This window comes from Akanthomyces muscarius, assembly GCF_028009165.1.
Source record: "Akanthomyces muscarius strain Ve6 chromosome Unknown contig_18, whole genome shotgun sequence".
Lineage (NCBI taxonomy): Eukaryota > Fungi > Ascomycota > Sordariomycetes > Hypocreales > Cordycipitaceae > Akanthomyces > Akanthomyces muscarius.
Genome location: NW_026611618.1, coordinates 320,052 through 335,404, shown reverse-complemented (window position 1 = coordinate 335,404; position 15,353 = coordinate 320,052). Strand labels below are relative to the sequence as shown.

Sequence of the window (15,353 nt, the reverse complement as noted above, 5' to 3'; positions counted from 1 at the left end):
TCCTGGGGTCGTACTGTGGATGTGTCACAGCGGATAGTCCCCTGTGGTTATAGTGGCTCGCTAGGCTCTCCAGCGCACATCAGCGACCCAGTATTTTCGGGCAACGTTGACCAACTTTCCTCCTCCCCGTGCTCCTCTTCCCGCCTTCAGCCCAGGCTTGCTAACCAATCTCGGTCCGCCATCAGCCATCGTATTCTTCGCGTTGCCATGCACTGCCAAATACGATCGGCCGACTCGGCACATCACTCCAAAAATGGCATCGTGCAAGGCGCAACAAGATTGCAAGCATGGCGGTGCTCCAGGTCCTCTACGTAATCCCTTACCAAGGCTCGCCGACGAAATACTGAAGTGCTCCCTGGGTTGACGAGTACAAATAGATGCGGCGGCCACTCTCACACTTTGTGTTTGAAAGACCACAAGCAAGCTTTAAGCAAGTTTACACAACATGAAATTGACGAAAAGTGTCGCCGCCGCAACGCTGCTGGGCTCAGCCTATGGAGCTACCTTGCAAACAACAAACGCCGCATCGCATTGTCGATGCAGGCCCAACGACCCGTGTTGGCCGTCGCAAAGCCAGTGGGCATCTCTCAATGCCTCTGTAAGCGGCCATCTAATTGCTGTTCAGCCTGTCGCCCATGTCTGCCACAACCCCGGCTACGACGCCGCCGCATGCAATGCCTCCAGGGCCCTCTCCGAGTCCTCTGTCTGGCGTGACGAGAACCCCGGTGCCGTCCAATGGACCAATTGGGAGGCTTGGCCGGAGCGCAACGAGACGTGCTCATTTGATCTTTCCAGGGACGTTCCTTGCCGACAGGGTCGTGTCTCTCTGTTTTCTGTCGTGGCCGAGACTGCTCAGCACATCCAGGGAGCAGTGCGTTTCGCCGCTACTCACAACGTTAGACTCGCCATCAAGAATACTGGACACTGTTTCCTCGGCCGATCCAGTGCGCCAGAATCCCTGCAAATTGCCACATACAAGATGAAGAAGATGGATTTTGTCGACGACTTTGTCCCTGAGGGTTCTCGCAACAACCAGTCAATGGGTTCTGCCGTAACCCTTGGTGCCGGCGTTGTGCTCATGGACATCTACACCGAGACAGCTAAACGCAACCTGACTGCTGTTGTTGGTCTTTCGCATACTGTTGGCGCCGCTGGTGGCTACATTCAAGGTGGTGGCCACTCGCCGCTGGGACCATGGAAGGGTATGGCCTCGGACAACGCTTTGCAATTTGAAGTTGTCACCGCTGATGTGAGTGAGCTTTCGCGTCTGTTTTGAACATTGACCAACAAGCAATCAGGGCAAACTTCTCGTTGCAAATGAATACCAGAACAGAGACCTCTTTTGGGCTCTGCGAGGTGGCGGTGGCGGCACTTTTGGCGTCGTCGTCTCCGTCACTATCCGCACGTTTCCCGACGTTCCCGCCCTGGCACTCATGTCTGATATTGCCCTTCCTGGACCAGCTGATGATAGATTTTGGGATATTCTGGCGGGTCTCCATCAGCGTCTCCCAGCTCTTGCGGATGCTGGAGGCAGCGGATATTACTTCTTCCTCCCCAACTCCGTACAAAACGGTCAATCTACTGCCTCTATTACGATCGCCATGTTCTTCGCCAACAAGACGGACCAGGCACCCATCGCCAAGATTGCCGATGGATTCATTCAAGATGCCCAAAAATCGGCCCCAGGCGCCAATTACACCCTACAGCTGGCGCCTACGCTTGGTGGTTCGATTGCCTACGAGCTCGCCAAGACGCCATACGACCCTACCGGTGGAATCGCGATTACAGGCTCACGTCTTATCTCGCGTAACCTCCTCAGCCAGAAAGATGGCGCCCAGCGTCTAGGCAAAGCACTGCGCGATATCTATGAAGGCAGTGGCAACAGGACCGGCTACACCGGCCACTTTATTGCCGACGGAGCGGTTGCTCAGAATGCAGGCGAGATCAAGTCGGCACTGAACCCCGCCTGGCGCAAGACTATTACCCATATTGCCTTTGGTAGAGACTGGGCACCCAATGCCACCCTCGCCGAACAGCGAGCTGTGCAGGATAGGCTGACCAATGCCGAGATTCCCATCCTCAAGGGCCTCGAGGAGGGTATGGGAGCCTACCTGAACGAGGCCGATGCGTTTGAAGCTGGATTCCAGGAATCGTTCTGGGGTGAGAACTACGCCAGGCTGTACCGCATCAAGCAGCACATTGATCCCAAGGGCCTGTTCATTGCGCGCCGTGGAGTTGGCAGTGAAGACTGGGACGCCGAGGGCCTCTGCCGTGTGCGCAAGCCATCGACGAGTGACGGAACGCAGTTGCGACTATAGATTCGTTCTTGTACAGAAACTGTATGCACAATATATTATCTTGTCCGTACCTTATTGTCGGCCGAGAGTACCGCAGTGGTGTCCGGTCAAGTTATAGCGGCGGCCCCACCCCGAGCGCCGAATGCCGAGCTGAGGCTGGAGTGACTCAATTGCATTTTGTGACTGTAATTGCTCATCGAGCTGGAACTGTTTATGTATACCGGCCTGAGTCACTGTCAATTACGCCCGCCACCGCAGCCTTACTTGGTAAATTCGAAGCGGGAAAGTTGGCCGACGGCAAGCCCTGCGAGATGCTCCATTACGCAGAGTGCAGCGCAGGCATTCGTAGATAAACTATCAAGCGCTCATCTCCATCATTTCCAGGCTTTCAATTGATATCCTTGATCGAAGTTTCCCATCATCCGGAATCATAATGTCTGCCTTTTCGGCTGCGCTCGACGACGCATTCGCGTCCAAGCGACTCCGGTACATTGCCGTCGAGGACGAATGCGACGACTACAAGGCCAGCCTCAAGGACATGATCAACGAAGCCTCCCTGCAGGCTATCTCATCTGAGATGCTCGTTCGCCCGCAAGGCAAGACGGACGTTCAGTTTCTCGCCACCATGTATCGAAAAGCGCTCCTCGGCGTCGCCATCTGTCTCGCTCCGTCCGAGGAGCAGCAGGCAGCGACTTTTAACAAACCTACAATCATCGGCACCTTGTGTATCGGCTGGGGCGGCATCCCCGAGTCGCTGCGGCACAACCGCAACGCCTACATTGGCATCACCCTCGCGAAGCCCTTCCGCGGCAAGGGCTACGGGCGCGAGGCACTGAACTGGGGCGTCGACTGGGCGTTTCGGCACGCCGGGCTGCACAGCCTCTCGCTGACGACGATTGGGTTCAATGAGATCGGGCAGAGGCTGTATGAAAAGGTTGGGTTTACTTTCGTGGGGAGAAGGAGGGAGGTGTTGTGGGTGGATCGGCAGTGGCACGATGAGCTGATTTATTCGATGACGGAGAGGGAGTGGGAGTCGTTGAGAGGATTGAAAAAGGACATGAGTTGAATGAGGGCGTGGCAGTGGGGGGTTGGCTCGGATAGGTTGTTGTTGTGGCTGTTGGGAAAGGGAAGGGTGCTTATTATGAGGCGATTTGGAACAGTGATGGCATCGACGAGCTCATGACAGGACATGATGTCTCCAGAGCAAGACTGTTTTCTGTACAGGCCGCGGGCTTCTAAATACGAAACTAATATATTACCAATGAGGTGCCGAGGTGAACCTTCATCGTCTAGCTAGCGCTGGGAGAATGAGCAACGAGTGCACTTCCGGATAGTCCTTCCGGTGCTGGATGAAGAATTGATCTCGCTCGTTGAGCTTCTTCATTACAAAAATCACAATTGTCGGCTTCGCACCCATGTTTAATGGATCAAAACCACCAGAAGCATCGCTGAATAGTCAGACGAGACGACGAGGCCTCTGAGTTGCAGTAGAAACCCTACCACATGTTCTGGCGCTGAGCGCCGTCGCGAGACCAACTGATCACTCGGCTCTAAGTCGGGACAGAGCGTCCAGAAGAGATGCAACCCCTGGTCAGTTGCATCAACACATCTCGCAATAATCCTAACAATTCCATATATGGATATACTGCTCAATACATGACAAAAGCGTGCGCTGCAGACTCTTGGCTTACATCTCCTGACGCCATACCGTCAATCATTGGAAACAACCGACCAGGGCATTCCTGTCAAACGTGTTCACGCCTTTTTCGATGCCGTAGGAGCCGTCGGCCGAGGTTTCCGGCTTCGGGCACAATTGCCACGAACCTGCTGTTGCTCTCCACGCTGTAGTCAAAGAACCGCAGGGAGCGCGACTCGCGCCCTGACAGGCTCACAGTGCGGGCCACGGGCCGAACGAGGTTGCGGACCTTGATCTTGCCGTCGCTGATGTCGTGTTGCGGGAAGTGTATCAGGTGCTCTTTGCCCCGGAAGGTAACCACTAGAACATCGTGGGCGTCGCTGGGCGAGGCTTCATCGTCTCGTTGGGGATCGTGTCGCGTTTCTGCAGCCCCTAGCGGCAGAGGAGCAAGTCTTGCCGCTTCCTGTATCGAGCTATTCAACAAATCACGAACCTCGGCCGGGGTCTACCCCATGACAGACATCCCGCTCGAGTTGTACCAAGTATCCGTGAGCGGGGGCGTGGTGACGCCAGATGGCGCGGCACGCTCCAGGCCGTGTTCCTGACCAGGGAGGTCTTGCAGGGGGACTAGCTCACTGTTGGTAATTGCAAAGCTATTGACGGTTGGTGTGGAGTAAAAAGCGGCAGAAAAATGATTCTTAATTGCAGCTGCGTTGCATATACCCTATCAAACCGGTCAATTAGCCGTTCAACAACTAGCTAGTCAAGTAGTCAGTCAAGTAGTCAGTCAAGCAGTCAGTCAACCAGCTAGTCAACCAGCTAGCTAAATGAGCTTCTCGAAATCGCTAGAGAGAAGAAGGCATGGGGCGCCGTCAAGCTCGATTTCTACCGTGAGCTGGAGACTATGGTCCATCTACGCAGCGGCATGTCTTGCGGTAAGCAGAGAAGGTTCTCCTTGGGCGGCACTACCGGCGCCGAGCAGGGAGACAGTGCGAAGCACACGCCAAGTGACGATATATCTGGAGTAGCGCATTTAACAGAAGAAACGAGGCGCTCGTTTAAAAACCGCACTCTTACGTGCATCATCACCTCTCCTCTGGGCCGGGCGCTCCACACGTTCCAGACTCGGCTTGAGCTGCTCGAGGTACTTCGCGATGCCATCAAATGCCACAGATCCCTATACATGGACGCAGGACTCTTGCACAGTGATATATCGTCCGGTAACATGATTATCGTGGATGACCCGGACGAAGGACAACCCCCCGGCATGCTGATCGACCTGGAGCTGGCCACGCCGCGCGACCCGGCACCGGAGCGAGACACGAGCATAATCTGCGGCACACGGCCGTACATGGCCATTGGCTACATACGGGACGAAGCCAAGACATACCGGCACGACCAGGAGTCGTTCTTTTACGTCTTCCTGTGGATGATTGTGGGCGACAGGGAGATGAATGTGCCCGTGGGGAGCAGGCTCCACGGGTGGGAGGAAGGCAGCAGCAGCTGGTTCAAGTTGGCACAGCAAAAGCTGAGCGACATGGAGGCCGATAACTTTCAGCATATTGTAGATGAGATTCCGCCTGCGTTTGCCACGGTGAAAGGTCTGGCTGAGACGCTGCGTGCGCTGCTATTTCCTGTGCGGGACGGCAAGATCTGGGCCGGCACGGACAACACGCCTGAAGGCACGGACAAGCTCTACGACGGCATGATTGGTGCCTTTGATGCTGCTATTGCATCTGATGAATAGTTTTGCCTTTTATATTTTCTTTTGCAGAATGGACTTTGCGCATCTTATGATACGAAAGTCGTGGCAATATCTTGGCTGACACTCAATCCCTGCGCAGCTTTGCCCTGTCTGTTTCAGTCGTCAACAATGACACCGTTGTCGCCATCATCGTTTTCGCAACGGCTAGGTAATTCCCATGTCGGTAAGGTGTGATAGCGCAGATGCGTCGAACTCAAAGTAGGCCGGCCAAGTGCCGAGGGCTCCGATGAAGTTGCTTGGCTCCGTCTGGAACGCAGCCTTGGTGCACAACTCACACCACTTCTGCAGATAAGGCCATCCAAAAAGCCAGACGGTGGAAACGGAGTCAGCTGCTCTGTAATACAGCGACGACTTCCCTGCTGCTGTTAGATTTTGAGTGTGCCAATCGACTACAACGCCACTCTTTTTCCGGCTTGCTTTCTCAGTAATCAGGCATGCTAGCGGGAGGGGCCAACGCCAACCTTGAGTCTGGCGCACACATTATCAGTTGGGGGAAGAGGGGAAGAGAACGCTAACAGGTTCTTTGAAAGGCTCGGCAGACATCCGTTTAGCTCTCTTCAGTTCCCGGGAAACCTGGGTTCAGAGCATTGTAGGATGGCTGGTTGGATGATCGATGGATACTGTATCCGGGGGCCACGCCCACGAGGATCGGCTGCCAAAAGGTTGGGGGAGGTAGGTAGCCTTCGCCAGCCGCACACATTGTGAGTGTGATGATGCACTGTCGCTGCGTGCCGCCTTGACACGCAGGACTGCATGATTTTGTGAGATTGAGAGAAAATAGCAACGTCCAGCCCGTCTCATGCTGGTGGCGTCAATAGCCAGTCAATGGTGCATCTGCAGTAATAAGACAAGCCCGAAGCGCGCGACAAGTAAAATGGCCGAGAAAACAGGCCGGGCGAGACGCATTGGAGACTTTGCTCCTGACTAGGCCGGCCCAGACGGCCGGGTTATAAATTTAGTTTCTGGACAGCGATGGACTCTGGCATGTTCTCTGTGCATGGTGTGCCCATTTCCCCCTATTGCCAGAGTTTCATCTCCTTGAGTAGAATGGGCTGGTCTAGCGCTACGGTTCAAGTTCCCCGCGTCCAGGGTGGTGGTGAGCTAGCAAGGGCATGGATTGGCGTGCTAGGTCGGTCTGGCTTTTTTTTTGTTGTTTGTCTGGGGGCTGCTCTTCTCTTAGGTTGCTCCAGAGCAAAAGTCAGGAATGAGAGCGGAGAGCTGTCAGCTCGGAGGAATGGGCTTGCATGAGAAGAGCCGGCATGGGCGAGATGCAGGCGAAGGAGCGGCAGGGCTGTATACTGTCAGCCGTGATGTGCATAGCCTGAGCTAGTGCCATGTAGTTAACGTAGTTGGCCGTCTCTGTATTGTCCGAGCAAGTTTTGTTCGACGGCAAAAGAGTCACAGCCCAGTTTCGTGGCTTCTGCCGAGCTTGCCTAGCCTACTGACTAGCAAGTCCAATGGTAAGATGGTGCAGTGGAGACTACTAGAAGGCGTTTGCTTGCATCTGGCAAAGAGGCGTGCGCCATCGATGATGGCCATGCTTGTATGGACGGTGCAGAGTTGTGTTGCAATGTGCTGTGTGGTGTACGTTTAGGCCGGTCGAGGTTGCCCATCCCTCAAGGGTTGAGCAGCTGCTGTGCGACTGACGGAAGGATCCTGGGAATTGGTTGCAGATGAAGACACTGCATTTACCCCAGTCTGATGGCCGTAACATGCAATATTCTGGAAGGCCGAGACACCGGGGATACCCTGGTGCTTGTGGTCATTGCGCTGGCCTGGTTTGACGCAGGTAAATGAAGCTGGCCGGGGCGATATCGCTGGTGGCCAGACGAGAAAACAGGCGCTCAGAGGCCTCATGTGACCTTTCTCCAGGCCTGCTTGGGCCGCCTTGCCAGGACTGCAGCCCACCTGGACGGAACGGGCTGCGATAATGTGGACCTTGGAAGTGAAGATATAACAGTGTTATCTAAGCACAGAGCTAGCATAAAGCTAAAGATACAGTAGAATGTTATAATGGAGCTTAGCACTATTAACATATAATTTTACGGTTTATTTTAATTTCAATTTATTTATAGAATTTGTTATACTATTATTATTAAATTATAGCGAAATATTTCTTATTAATATATTAATACATAAATGTATAAATATATATCTAATTAGCCCAATATCTCTACATATTTATTGGTAGCTAATTACTAATAAGGCTTATATAGCTTATATTGAGTATAGTAGAGCTTTTCTTCGCCCTCAGGAATCCTCATACTAGCTCGATCTACGCAAGCGCTGTCGAGCTCTACGTGGTCTAAGTGAAGTTGTCCAGCGCAAGTAGTTTGCAGAATTAAACTGCTCTTTCCGGCTGAAAATATACCAGTATGAAGATTGCTCCCAGATCTGGATGGCCGAGCATGGTCGAGCCGATTGGCGACTGTGCAGAGCCGCTCTTGTAGGTACTCAGCAAGGGCCATTGCACTCGAGTGGCGTCTCCTGCCCCGGGCGTACTACCAGCCAAGCAGCTACACGTGTCCCCCCATACCCATTCTCGGCCGGCGATTTCCACAAGTCCGTCAACGTAATCAACTTGTTATATCAGAGCTTCTATCCGTGATCAGCTGGCTTTTCGCATGAACCGAGGGGTTGAAGATCGATGCAACCTAGGTAGTTATGCATCCGAGGCAACGATGCAGCCGGAGTAGCCAACGTAGGGCTCTTGAGGGAATCCCGTTCTTGTATAAATACGAGCACACATCTTCCGGAAACTATACTGGCCAAATTGTCAACTAAGTCGTCAACTGCAGACTACAACACCATCAAGATGCCATTCTACGAGCTTAACCACTCCCATCCGCTGACTGATGCCCAGAAACAGAGCCTAGCTCAGGCCATCACAGCAATCCACGTCAAGGCATTTGCCACACCCTCCATGTTTGTCAATGTGCATTTCGTCAAGGAAGACCTGACGCAAGGCAACTTCTTCATCGCCGGGAAGCGCGAGGACAAAATTTCCAACAGCATCATCTCCTATGTGCGCACGTCAGACTCTCGCACCAAGGCAGACTTTGACAAAGTCTGCAGCGAGATTGAAGACGCATGGTACGCCATTGTCGGAAAGCGATCGGACTCCAAGAATGCAGAGCATCCGTACCTGTCGGAGGAGCCTGAGACTAGGCTTCATGCCATTGCTCTTTTGCCCATCGTGACGGCACGGGAGGCGGGGTTTACGATTCCCGTGGCGGGGGATGAAAAGGCATGGATCGCCGAGCAGCTTCCCGTCTTCAAGAAACTCGCAACACAGGGCAACGCGGGTTTTGTCTCGCTGCTCGCGGAGCTGCAGGCCAAGAGCGGGAAGCTGGATGCTTGAGCGAAGCTTTACGGAACTGAGCGGTCTTCTGCGGCCTTTGCGGCCTTTGCGGCCTTTGCGGCCTTTGCGGCAGCGGAGAGTTCGGTAGACGCGCCGAGCCTCCGGTTTGTGTACGCTGGGCGGTTTTGTTACTAGAACTAGTAATTGAGATCGCTTTCAATTGGGAAGCAGCCATTTTTCTGATGAATCCAGCGTCGTCAATCGGATGTGTTTGGCGCAACAGACGCTGAGGCCAAGACGTAGACCAAGCGGCAGCAACTCTACTGCGAGGGAGGCTACCTGCCGATAGACTGGTCTTGTAACATGCAAATTGAGCGGCTGACCGGCAGAAAACCGGCCAGCAGACAGCTGGCCTGTCTGCTATTTTATTTGCCACATCTTTCTGCTGATGTTATGGTAGACACTGTCTGAGAAACGAAACCATCGCCTGCAACAAGCCGTCCACTTCTACTTCCTTACCCCAGGCTCTATTAACTCCATCTCCACAAATTATTAAGCCAGCGCTTTATATAATCAGGTGCTGATTTTTCTCTAATATAATAATATCATAATATTATCAGGTGTATTAAATATGGCCATTTATTAATATAATTATTATCTATTAATATTATTTTAGCTTATTATTTATTATTTTATTAGATATAATAGAGATTAGGTATTTAAGATATAGAACTACTAAAGTTACTCATTCTCCATAAAATGATACTTTAAGTTGCTTATAATACATACCTTAGCCTATCATTCTACTAGCGCCACTCAGGTTGCCATACCTCTGTCGGACACAACAAGAGACAAGCTAAAATACAGCGCGCCCGGCTGGTAGCGCCCTGCAAGTCTACCTAGCCTGTTTAGTGGCCCAACGCCCGCTAAAACAGGCGCTAACTTGCTTGCCTTCCCCCACCATCTCCTGGCACAGTGGCACAGTGGTAGCCTCCAAATTCCAGCAGCCCAACTCCTCAGGTCGCGCCCACACCCTGCCGTCCTTCTTGCAGGGGGTTAGTTCCTTGTATAACTATTCACACATTCCCTCCTTCTCAGCTTCCCTTCCCGTCACCCATTCTGTACACCACTTTTTTCCTTGCCATATTTATACTTCCTACTAATCTCGCTTTCCTTCCTTGTGAGCCACGCCTGCTGCCTGCTGCCATCAGCACTGCCTGCGCCATCCACGCCACTTACACAACTGCCGTCGTCACCCGTTTGCCTTCGCCCTCGCTCTACAGTTGCAACAACAATCAACACCACCATGACCGCCAGCATCACTAGCGACGTAAACTATCTCGAGATGGCACTCCCTCACGCCGCCGACATTGATATGCGTGGCCGCAAGAGGCACCGCAGCCCTACCCGTCCCGAGATTCGAGCCCTGCGAACTGAGGAATCCAGCACTCTTCGCGGCCGCTCTCGCCACAGGTCCATCTCGCCTCATCGCTCCCAGACTCGCTCGCGTGCCCGATCCCGCGCTCGCTCGCCCGCCCCTCGCACCTCCAATGCTCTTCGTCTTGCCTACCATGCCAGACAGCGAGAGGCCCGCCGCGACCACTGCCCCTCGCGTGCCACTTCGCCTCACCCGACAGAGCCGCCGTACCGCCGACAGCAGAGAACGAAGAGTCGAAACCGGCCGGCTCTCGTCGAGCTCCAGCAAATGACCAAGACCACAACGTCTGAATGATAGCTGTGCTGCATCACGCTGCGGAAACGGCAAGCAGAGCAACCTACTGCACATGTATCACCACAGACCAGGCCCCGAACAGCCTCACCATCCTCCTGCCGATAAATGACAGACTCACTTATCGAGCGATGGCAAAAAGGACGAAAACGCAAGCATTGTTTACCGCCACTATACCCCAAAACCGCGGCAGAAAATATATGTCTGCCGCCCACACGCGCATCATTGACCCAATGCTCGTTAATACTGCCAAGGCAGATAACATCCAATAAGCGACGCAAAAGTTGTACCGATAGGCCTGATAAAAGCCATGGATTGGCACGATTTTAAAAAGCGAAACAGACAGATTCAGTCATGGAATCGCTCAAATTGTAACATTGCTGCGGGCGCAGGTTGTCATACTTTACTTCAATGTATTTTTAGTCCCAGGTCAGGCGACCACTCTGCAGCGCACTTGCCAGGAGCAACAGATTTGCAGTATTTTTATTGCCTAGCATCATCGAAATAAATTGAAATTTTCAAATTAACACCTTTTTTTTGCCTTCGTACTCTTGTCCCGTGCCCGTCCAAACTCCCTGTCGATAAATGGCCTGAGGTTCGGCCAGCAATGAGACGAGTGGGTCTCTGACCAATTACACGTGGAGTTGGCCCCGTGCGTGTTGCCGAAGCCAGAGCTCCGGCCGACGCCAACTTTTTCATCGCGAATAAGGTCATTTCCATCACCCTGACCACCCCAGCCGGCCGCCGTTGGCCATCACGACAGATCTTCGACGGGGCAAGTGCAGTTGCTTTACATTCGGCCACGGGCCATTCGAGAACACTACGCGACGATACAGCAGCCTGACAAGGCTCGGCTCTTTCCGCAGACGCACCCGACCTCACGCGAGGCTACAGCGACTCTGCGCCGCACACTCGCCACACTGCCATGTCGATACCTTCATCACCCGTATTCCTCTACACACCATAGCGGCTGTCAAGGTTGTGGGACCGCCGCCCCTGCCCGATGATTGAACGGGCGGTGGCAAGCCTGGAGTCGGGCCACCTCCAGCGCGCCATCCCCAAGCCTCGACGGGCCGCACACAAGTCCCGTCAACTTCACACGGGCTTCTGGCAGCATGGCGCCTCCGCCCTCGAGTTGTCCACCTTCTGGCCATTTTCTGCCAGCGAGCCTGTGCATGATGAGACGGCGGCCAAGTCGGTGGTCTCGGAGCTGATTGAACCCAGACTTGTCGCCACCTCCTTTCTCCTCGACTTTCTATATCCCAACGACACGCAATCCTTCCTGCATCGGGTACTGGCGCCAAGGCCAAAGGCGAACCGCTTACGGCCGCTGCGGCGGAGGCAGTACTCGGCGCACCACATGGTCTCGCTCCAGCGAAGCGAGCCTTCGATACTGTGCACTTCTGCGTTTGGGGACAGCGTACGAACATCTCCGGCTGCGCCCACACACCGTCAGCCAATACCCACGGTGAAATCGGAAGCAGTAGAAGCGGAAGCAGTTGAAGAATCCCTTGCAACGCAGGAAACGACCGAGGCTGTTGAACTCGCAAATCCGAAAACATCCGAAGACGTCTTTCTCCGCCAATTCAGCTCACGAGTTTCGGGTGCGAGACCTGTTGTCGACGACGCCTGGAGCAGCTATCAAAAAGCTTCCCGTGAAGAGCAGAAGGCGCAGCGTCCTGGGCTCATCATGAGTTTTGCGAAAACGGACGATTATGTCGAATGTGCCCGGGCGGCTGCTCTTTTTCAAGAGCTTCCGCAAGAAAAATGGACCGACGAGCTGCTCTCCGCCGGGATTCGATCGCTTGCCGTATGCGGCAAATTCAGTTCCGCCTTCACCAAGTTCCGAGAGGGTCTCCGATACAATTATGTTGGTGGCATGCAGTACATTGTTGCCAGCGCTTTTGCCGCCCACAACTGGCAAGAACTATTTCAAGTATGGTTCAAGTACTCAGACCTCATTCAGCAGCATGCAGACAAGACCATCCCTTTTGACCATCTTTCATTTGTGCCGAAAATGGACACGCTCTTTGCAGCATTCGAAAAGCATGTCAGATACACGGGTCTGGCCCAAATTCGAGCAGAAAACAAGGGACTCTACTCACGAAAAACGTTCGACAAGTTGCGGCAGCTAATGGTACAATCCGTACTGGCGAAACCCTGTCGGCCGAACAGAGCCATGGACATTCTTTCCCACCACAATCACAGCGCGTATTACCAATTATACATCGAATCAGTCCTTCAGTCGGCCAAGAATGGGAAGCAATCCAAATCTACACTGAGGCAGCTCGGCAATATATATGGCGAATACCGCCAGCGACCTGATGCTCTTTTTACAAACGACATCCTCCGAGGCATGTTTAAGCTGTTTCACCCGACCAACCCTGCTGGGTTGGCACAGCTTTTCCAGGACTGGATTAAATCAGACGGGGGCCTAGACAAGTGGGCCTATGAACATTTCTTGGTCTTTTACGCCGACTCGGGTGATATCACTGCTGTCCGCGATCTGTGGCAGCGATATATCACAGCTTTTCCTGATGCTGCAAACGAAGTCAGTGTCTTTTACAGTCTTCTGGATGCATATGCTCAATCCGGCGATGTCACTGGTGCCGAAAAGGAGATATCCACCATGAAGGAGTCTGGCATTCAACCCGACATAGTGGTTGACAATGCTCTGCTCAAATGCCACGTCAGAGCAGGCAACTACGAAGAATCCAAGTCGTGTTTCGCAGCAAGTCTCAAGCAGCATGGCCCGAGCGCCAAGGCATTCGAGCACATGCTGGAGCTTCATTCCGCGAACGGAGACTTGGAGCAGACACTGGCGCTCTTCAACCAGGCTCAAGCTGCCCTGCTCCGGCCTTCAGAGAGCATGGCTACATCTCTTGTGGTGGCGTATTTACACAATGGCCTTATACAAGAAGCGGAGCAAATCTGTCGAGAAATGGCACGCCGCGGCATTACGAGCACGGAGATATGGAACAGACTGATACAAGCATATGCCACCGCCGGTAAGCTGGACAAGTGCTTCCAGCTACTGCCAGCAATGCAGAGCAACAACCTTGCATGGGACCACGATACTTGTCAGGCAGTCCTCATAGCGCAAGGACGCGCCAAGCAGACCGCTTCGGCGTACCGTCTCCTTCGCAGTGCCGTCGCAGACAATCTGCTGCCAATAACGGCCGATCATTTTGCTATTGTCATGAACAGTGCCATTGGAACCAACCAAGCCGCGCTTGTGGATATTCTCAGTACGCAGATGGAGAGTGCAGGCATTCAACCCAACTTTGCAACGCACTTGGCCCGCTTCCAAGCTGGATCTTTGCGCGCACCCACGGCCGACCGTACGGCACGACTCGCCAAGGAGCTTGTACAATACATGCGAGAACTCGCGCATGACACGGCGGCCCTGCCGGGACAGCGAAAGACTGGTCCATACACGGCGGCCATGAAGGACGTCGCTGAGCTCAACAGAGAGCTCCGCGATATCGGAGACGCACTCAAGCTACTGATCGACAAGCGCGAAATGGCCCTCGCCGAAGACTTGGTGGCACTATACGTGAAGCTGCGCCCCGTCTCTCAGCACGGCGAGCACATGCCCTCGGACGTCCTAAGCGCCCTAATGGCCGCCTACCTGCAGGACGGCCGCCACGAGCGCGTCCTGCAGCTCTGGGCAGTGCTTCTAAAGGACGTCCGCCGCCGGACCGAGAACCCCGCCACGAAGAGCATCTTCCCCGTGCACGCCTACCACCTCAGCGGGCCCATGGCCCACGTCGCCGAGGTGTACCGCGCCGCCGGCGACGGCAAGCGGCTGCTCGCCTGCACGCAGGCTGCCCTCGACGCGGGCTTCAAGTTCACCCGCGACACGTGGAACACGCTCATCGCATGCCTCGCGGACGTCGGCCAGTGGGAGCACGCCATGAACTGGTGCGAGACGCTGCTCATGCCCCGCTGGCGCGGCTGGCACGGGCCGCGTCGTCTCCCGCTTGCCGAGCGCCATGAGCTCACCAATCCCCACGTGCTCGTTGCATCGCAAACGGCCGTGCTCAGCCTCCAGCGCGAGTGGCTCCGCCTGCGGAAGCTCGCTGCGTGGTCGGCGGGCGTCACCGCCAAGCTGCAGCGCATCGAGACGCAGTATCCGCGCCTGCACCATGCGTTCACCACGGTGGACGTCGCGGATCTGCCGGATACCTGGACGAATAACGACGGCGGCGTCGGGGGGCAGAGGCGGAAAAGTCTAAACAAGGCCATTATCCAGGACATGCTGGGTTCCATGGCCTTGAAGGACCTGTTGTCGATGCGGTTGACGCTCGGCGCGCAGCTCAATGCGAAAAAGGAGCGCAGGGGCAAGACGTGGGCGAAGAAATGGGGACGGGTGTATGTCCCGCCCAAGGGGAAGAGGCAGAGGTTCTGATATCCTGACCTAAAACCCGCGTATGATATTCATGGCCATTGTGCATGTGCATGCCTATTCTTTTCAACATTGTCAGGGCGTTTTTTTATTTTTCAAATTCCCTTTTATGGAGGTATCATGTGGAGGAGGACTGTATTTATAGATATATAGAGTCGGTATCTAATGGTAGACATTGTATTATAGAAATACCAAACCCAACAAGAATCTTTTACAT

At 54.0% G+C, this 15,353-nt stretch overlaps 7 protein-coding genes across 7 annotated transcripts; 6 read left to right on the top strand and 1 right to left on the bottom strand.

The window, feature by feature from the left end:
- Positions 1-207: 207 nt before the first annotated feature.
- On the top strand, positions 208-2,318 carry LMH87_008573 (uncharacterized protein; the record flags this gene model as incomplete). Its single annotated transcript, XM_056201764.1, has 4 exons — positions 208-311; positions 378-576; positions 626-1,249; positions 1,299-2,318. The coding sequence occupies 4 exons, from the start codon at positions 208-210 to the stop codon at positions 2,316-2,318; spliced, it is 1,947 nt and encodes a 648-aa protein (XP_056056393.1).
- A 412-nt stretch (positions 2,319-2,730) lies between these two features.
- Positions 2,731-3,363, top strand: LMH87_008572 (uncharacterized protein; the record flags this gene model as incomplete). Its single annotated transcript, XM_056201763.1, has 1 exon — positions 2,731-3,363. One exon carries the CDS (start codon positions 2,731-2,733, stop codon positions 3,361-3,363), a length of 633 nt encoding a protein of 210 aa, XP_056056392.1.
- A 1,474-nt stretch (positions 3,364-4,837) lies between these two features.
- Positions 4,838-5,680, top strand: LMH87_008571 (uncharacterized protein; the record flags this gene model as incomplete). The annotated part of the gene is made up of 1 exon (XM_056201761.1): positions 4,838-5,680. One exon carries the CDS (start codon positions 4,838-4,840, stop codon positions 5,678-5,680), a length of 843 nt encoding a protein of 280 aa, XP_056056391.1.
- A 162-nt stretch (positions 5,681-5,842) lies between these two features.
- On the bottom strand, positions 5,843-6,179 carry LMH87_008570 (uncharacterized protein; the record flags this gene model as incomplete). Its single annotated transcript, XM_056201760.1, has 2 exons — positions 5,843-6,110; positions 6,160-6,179. The coding sequence occupies 2 exons, from the start codon at positions 6,177-6,179 to the stop codon at positions 5,843-5,845; spliced, it is 288 nt and encodes a 95-aa protein (XP_056056390.1).
- A 2,334-nt stretch (positions 6,180-8,513) lies between these two features.
- LMH87_008569 (uncharacterized protein) lies at positions 8,514-9,059 on the top strand (the record flags this gene model as incomplete). The annotated part of the gene is made up of 1 exon (XM_056201759.1): positions 8,514-9,059. One exon carries the CDS (start codon positions 8,514-8,516, stop codon positions 9,057-9,059), a length of 546 nt encoding a protein of 181 aa, XP_056056389.1.
- A 1,246-nt stretch (positions 9,060-10,305) lies between these two features.
- On the top strand, positions 10,306-10,731 carry LMH87_008568 (uncharacterized protein; the record flags this gene model as incomplete). The annotated part of the gene is made up of 1 exon (XM_056201758.1): positions 10,306-10,731. One exon carries the CDS (start codon positions 10,306-10,308, stop codon positions 10,729-10,731), a length of 426 nt encoding a protein of 141 aa, XP_056056388.1.
- Positions 10,732-11,731: 1,000 nt separating this feature from the next.
- LMH87_008567 (uncharacterized protein) lies at positions 11,732-15,139 on the top strand (the record flags this gene model as incomplete). Its single annotated transcript, XM_056201757.1, has 1 exon — positions 11,732-15,139. One exon carries the CDS (start codon positions 11,732-11,734, stop codon positions 15,137-15,139), a length of 3,408 nt encoding a protein of 1,135 aa, XP_056056387.1.
- Between the last annotated feature and the right edge of the window lie 214 nt (positions 15,140-15,353).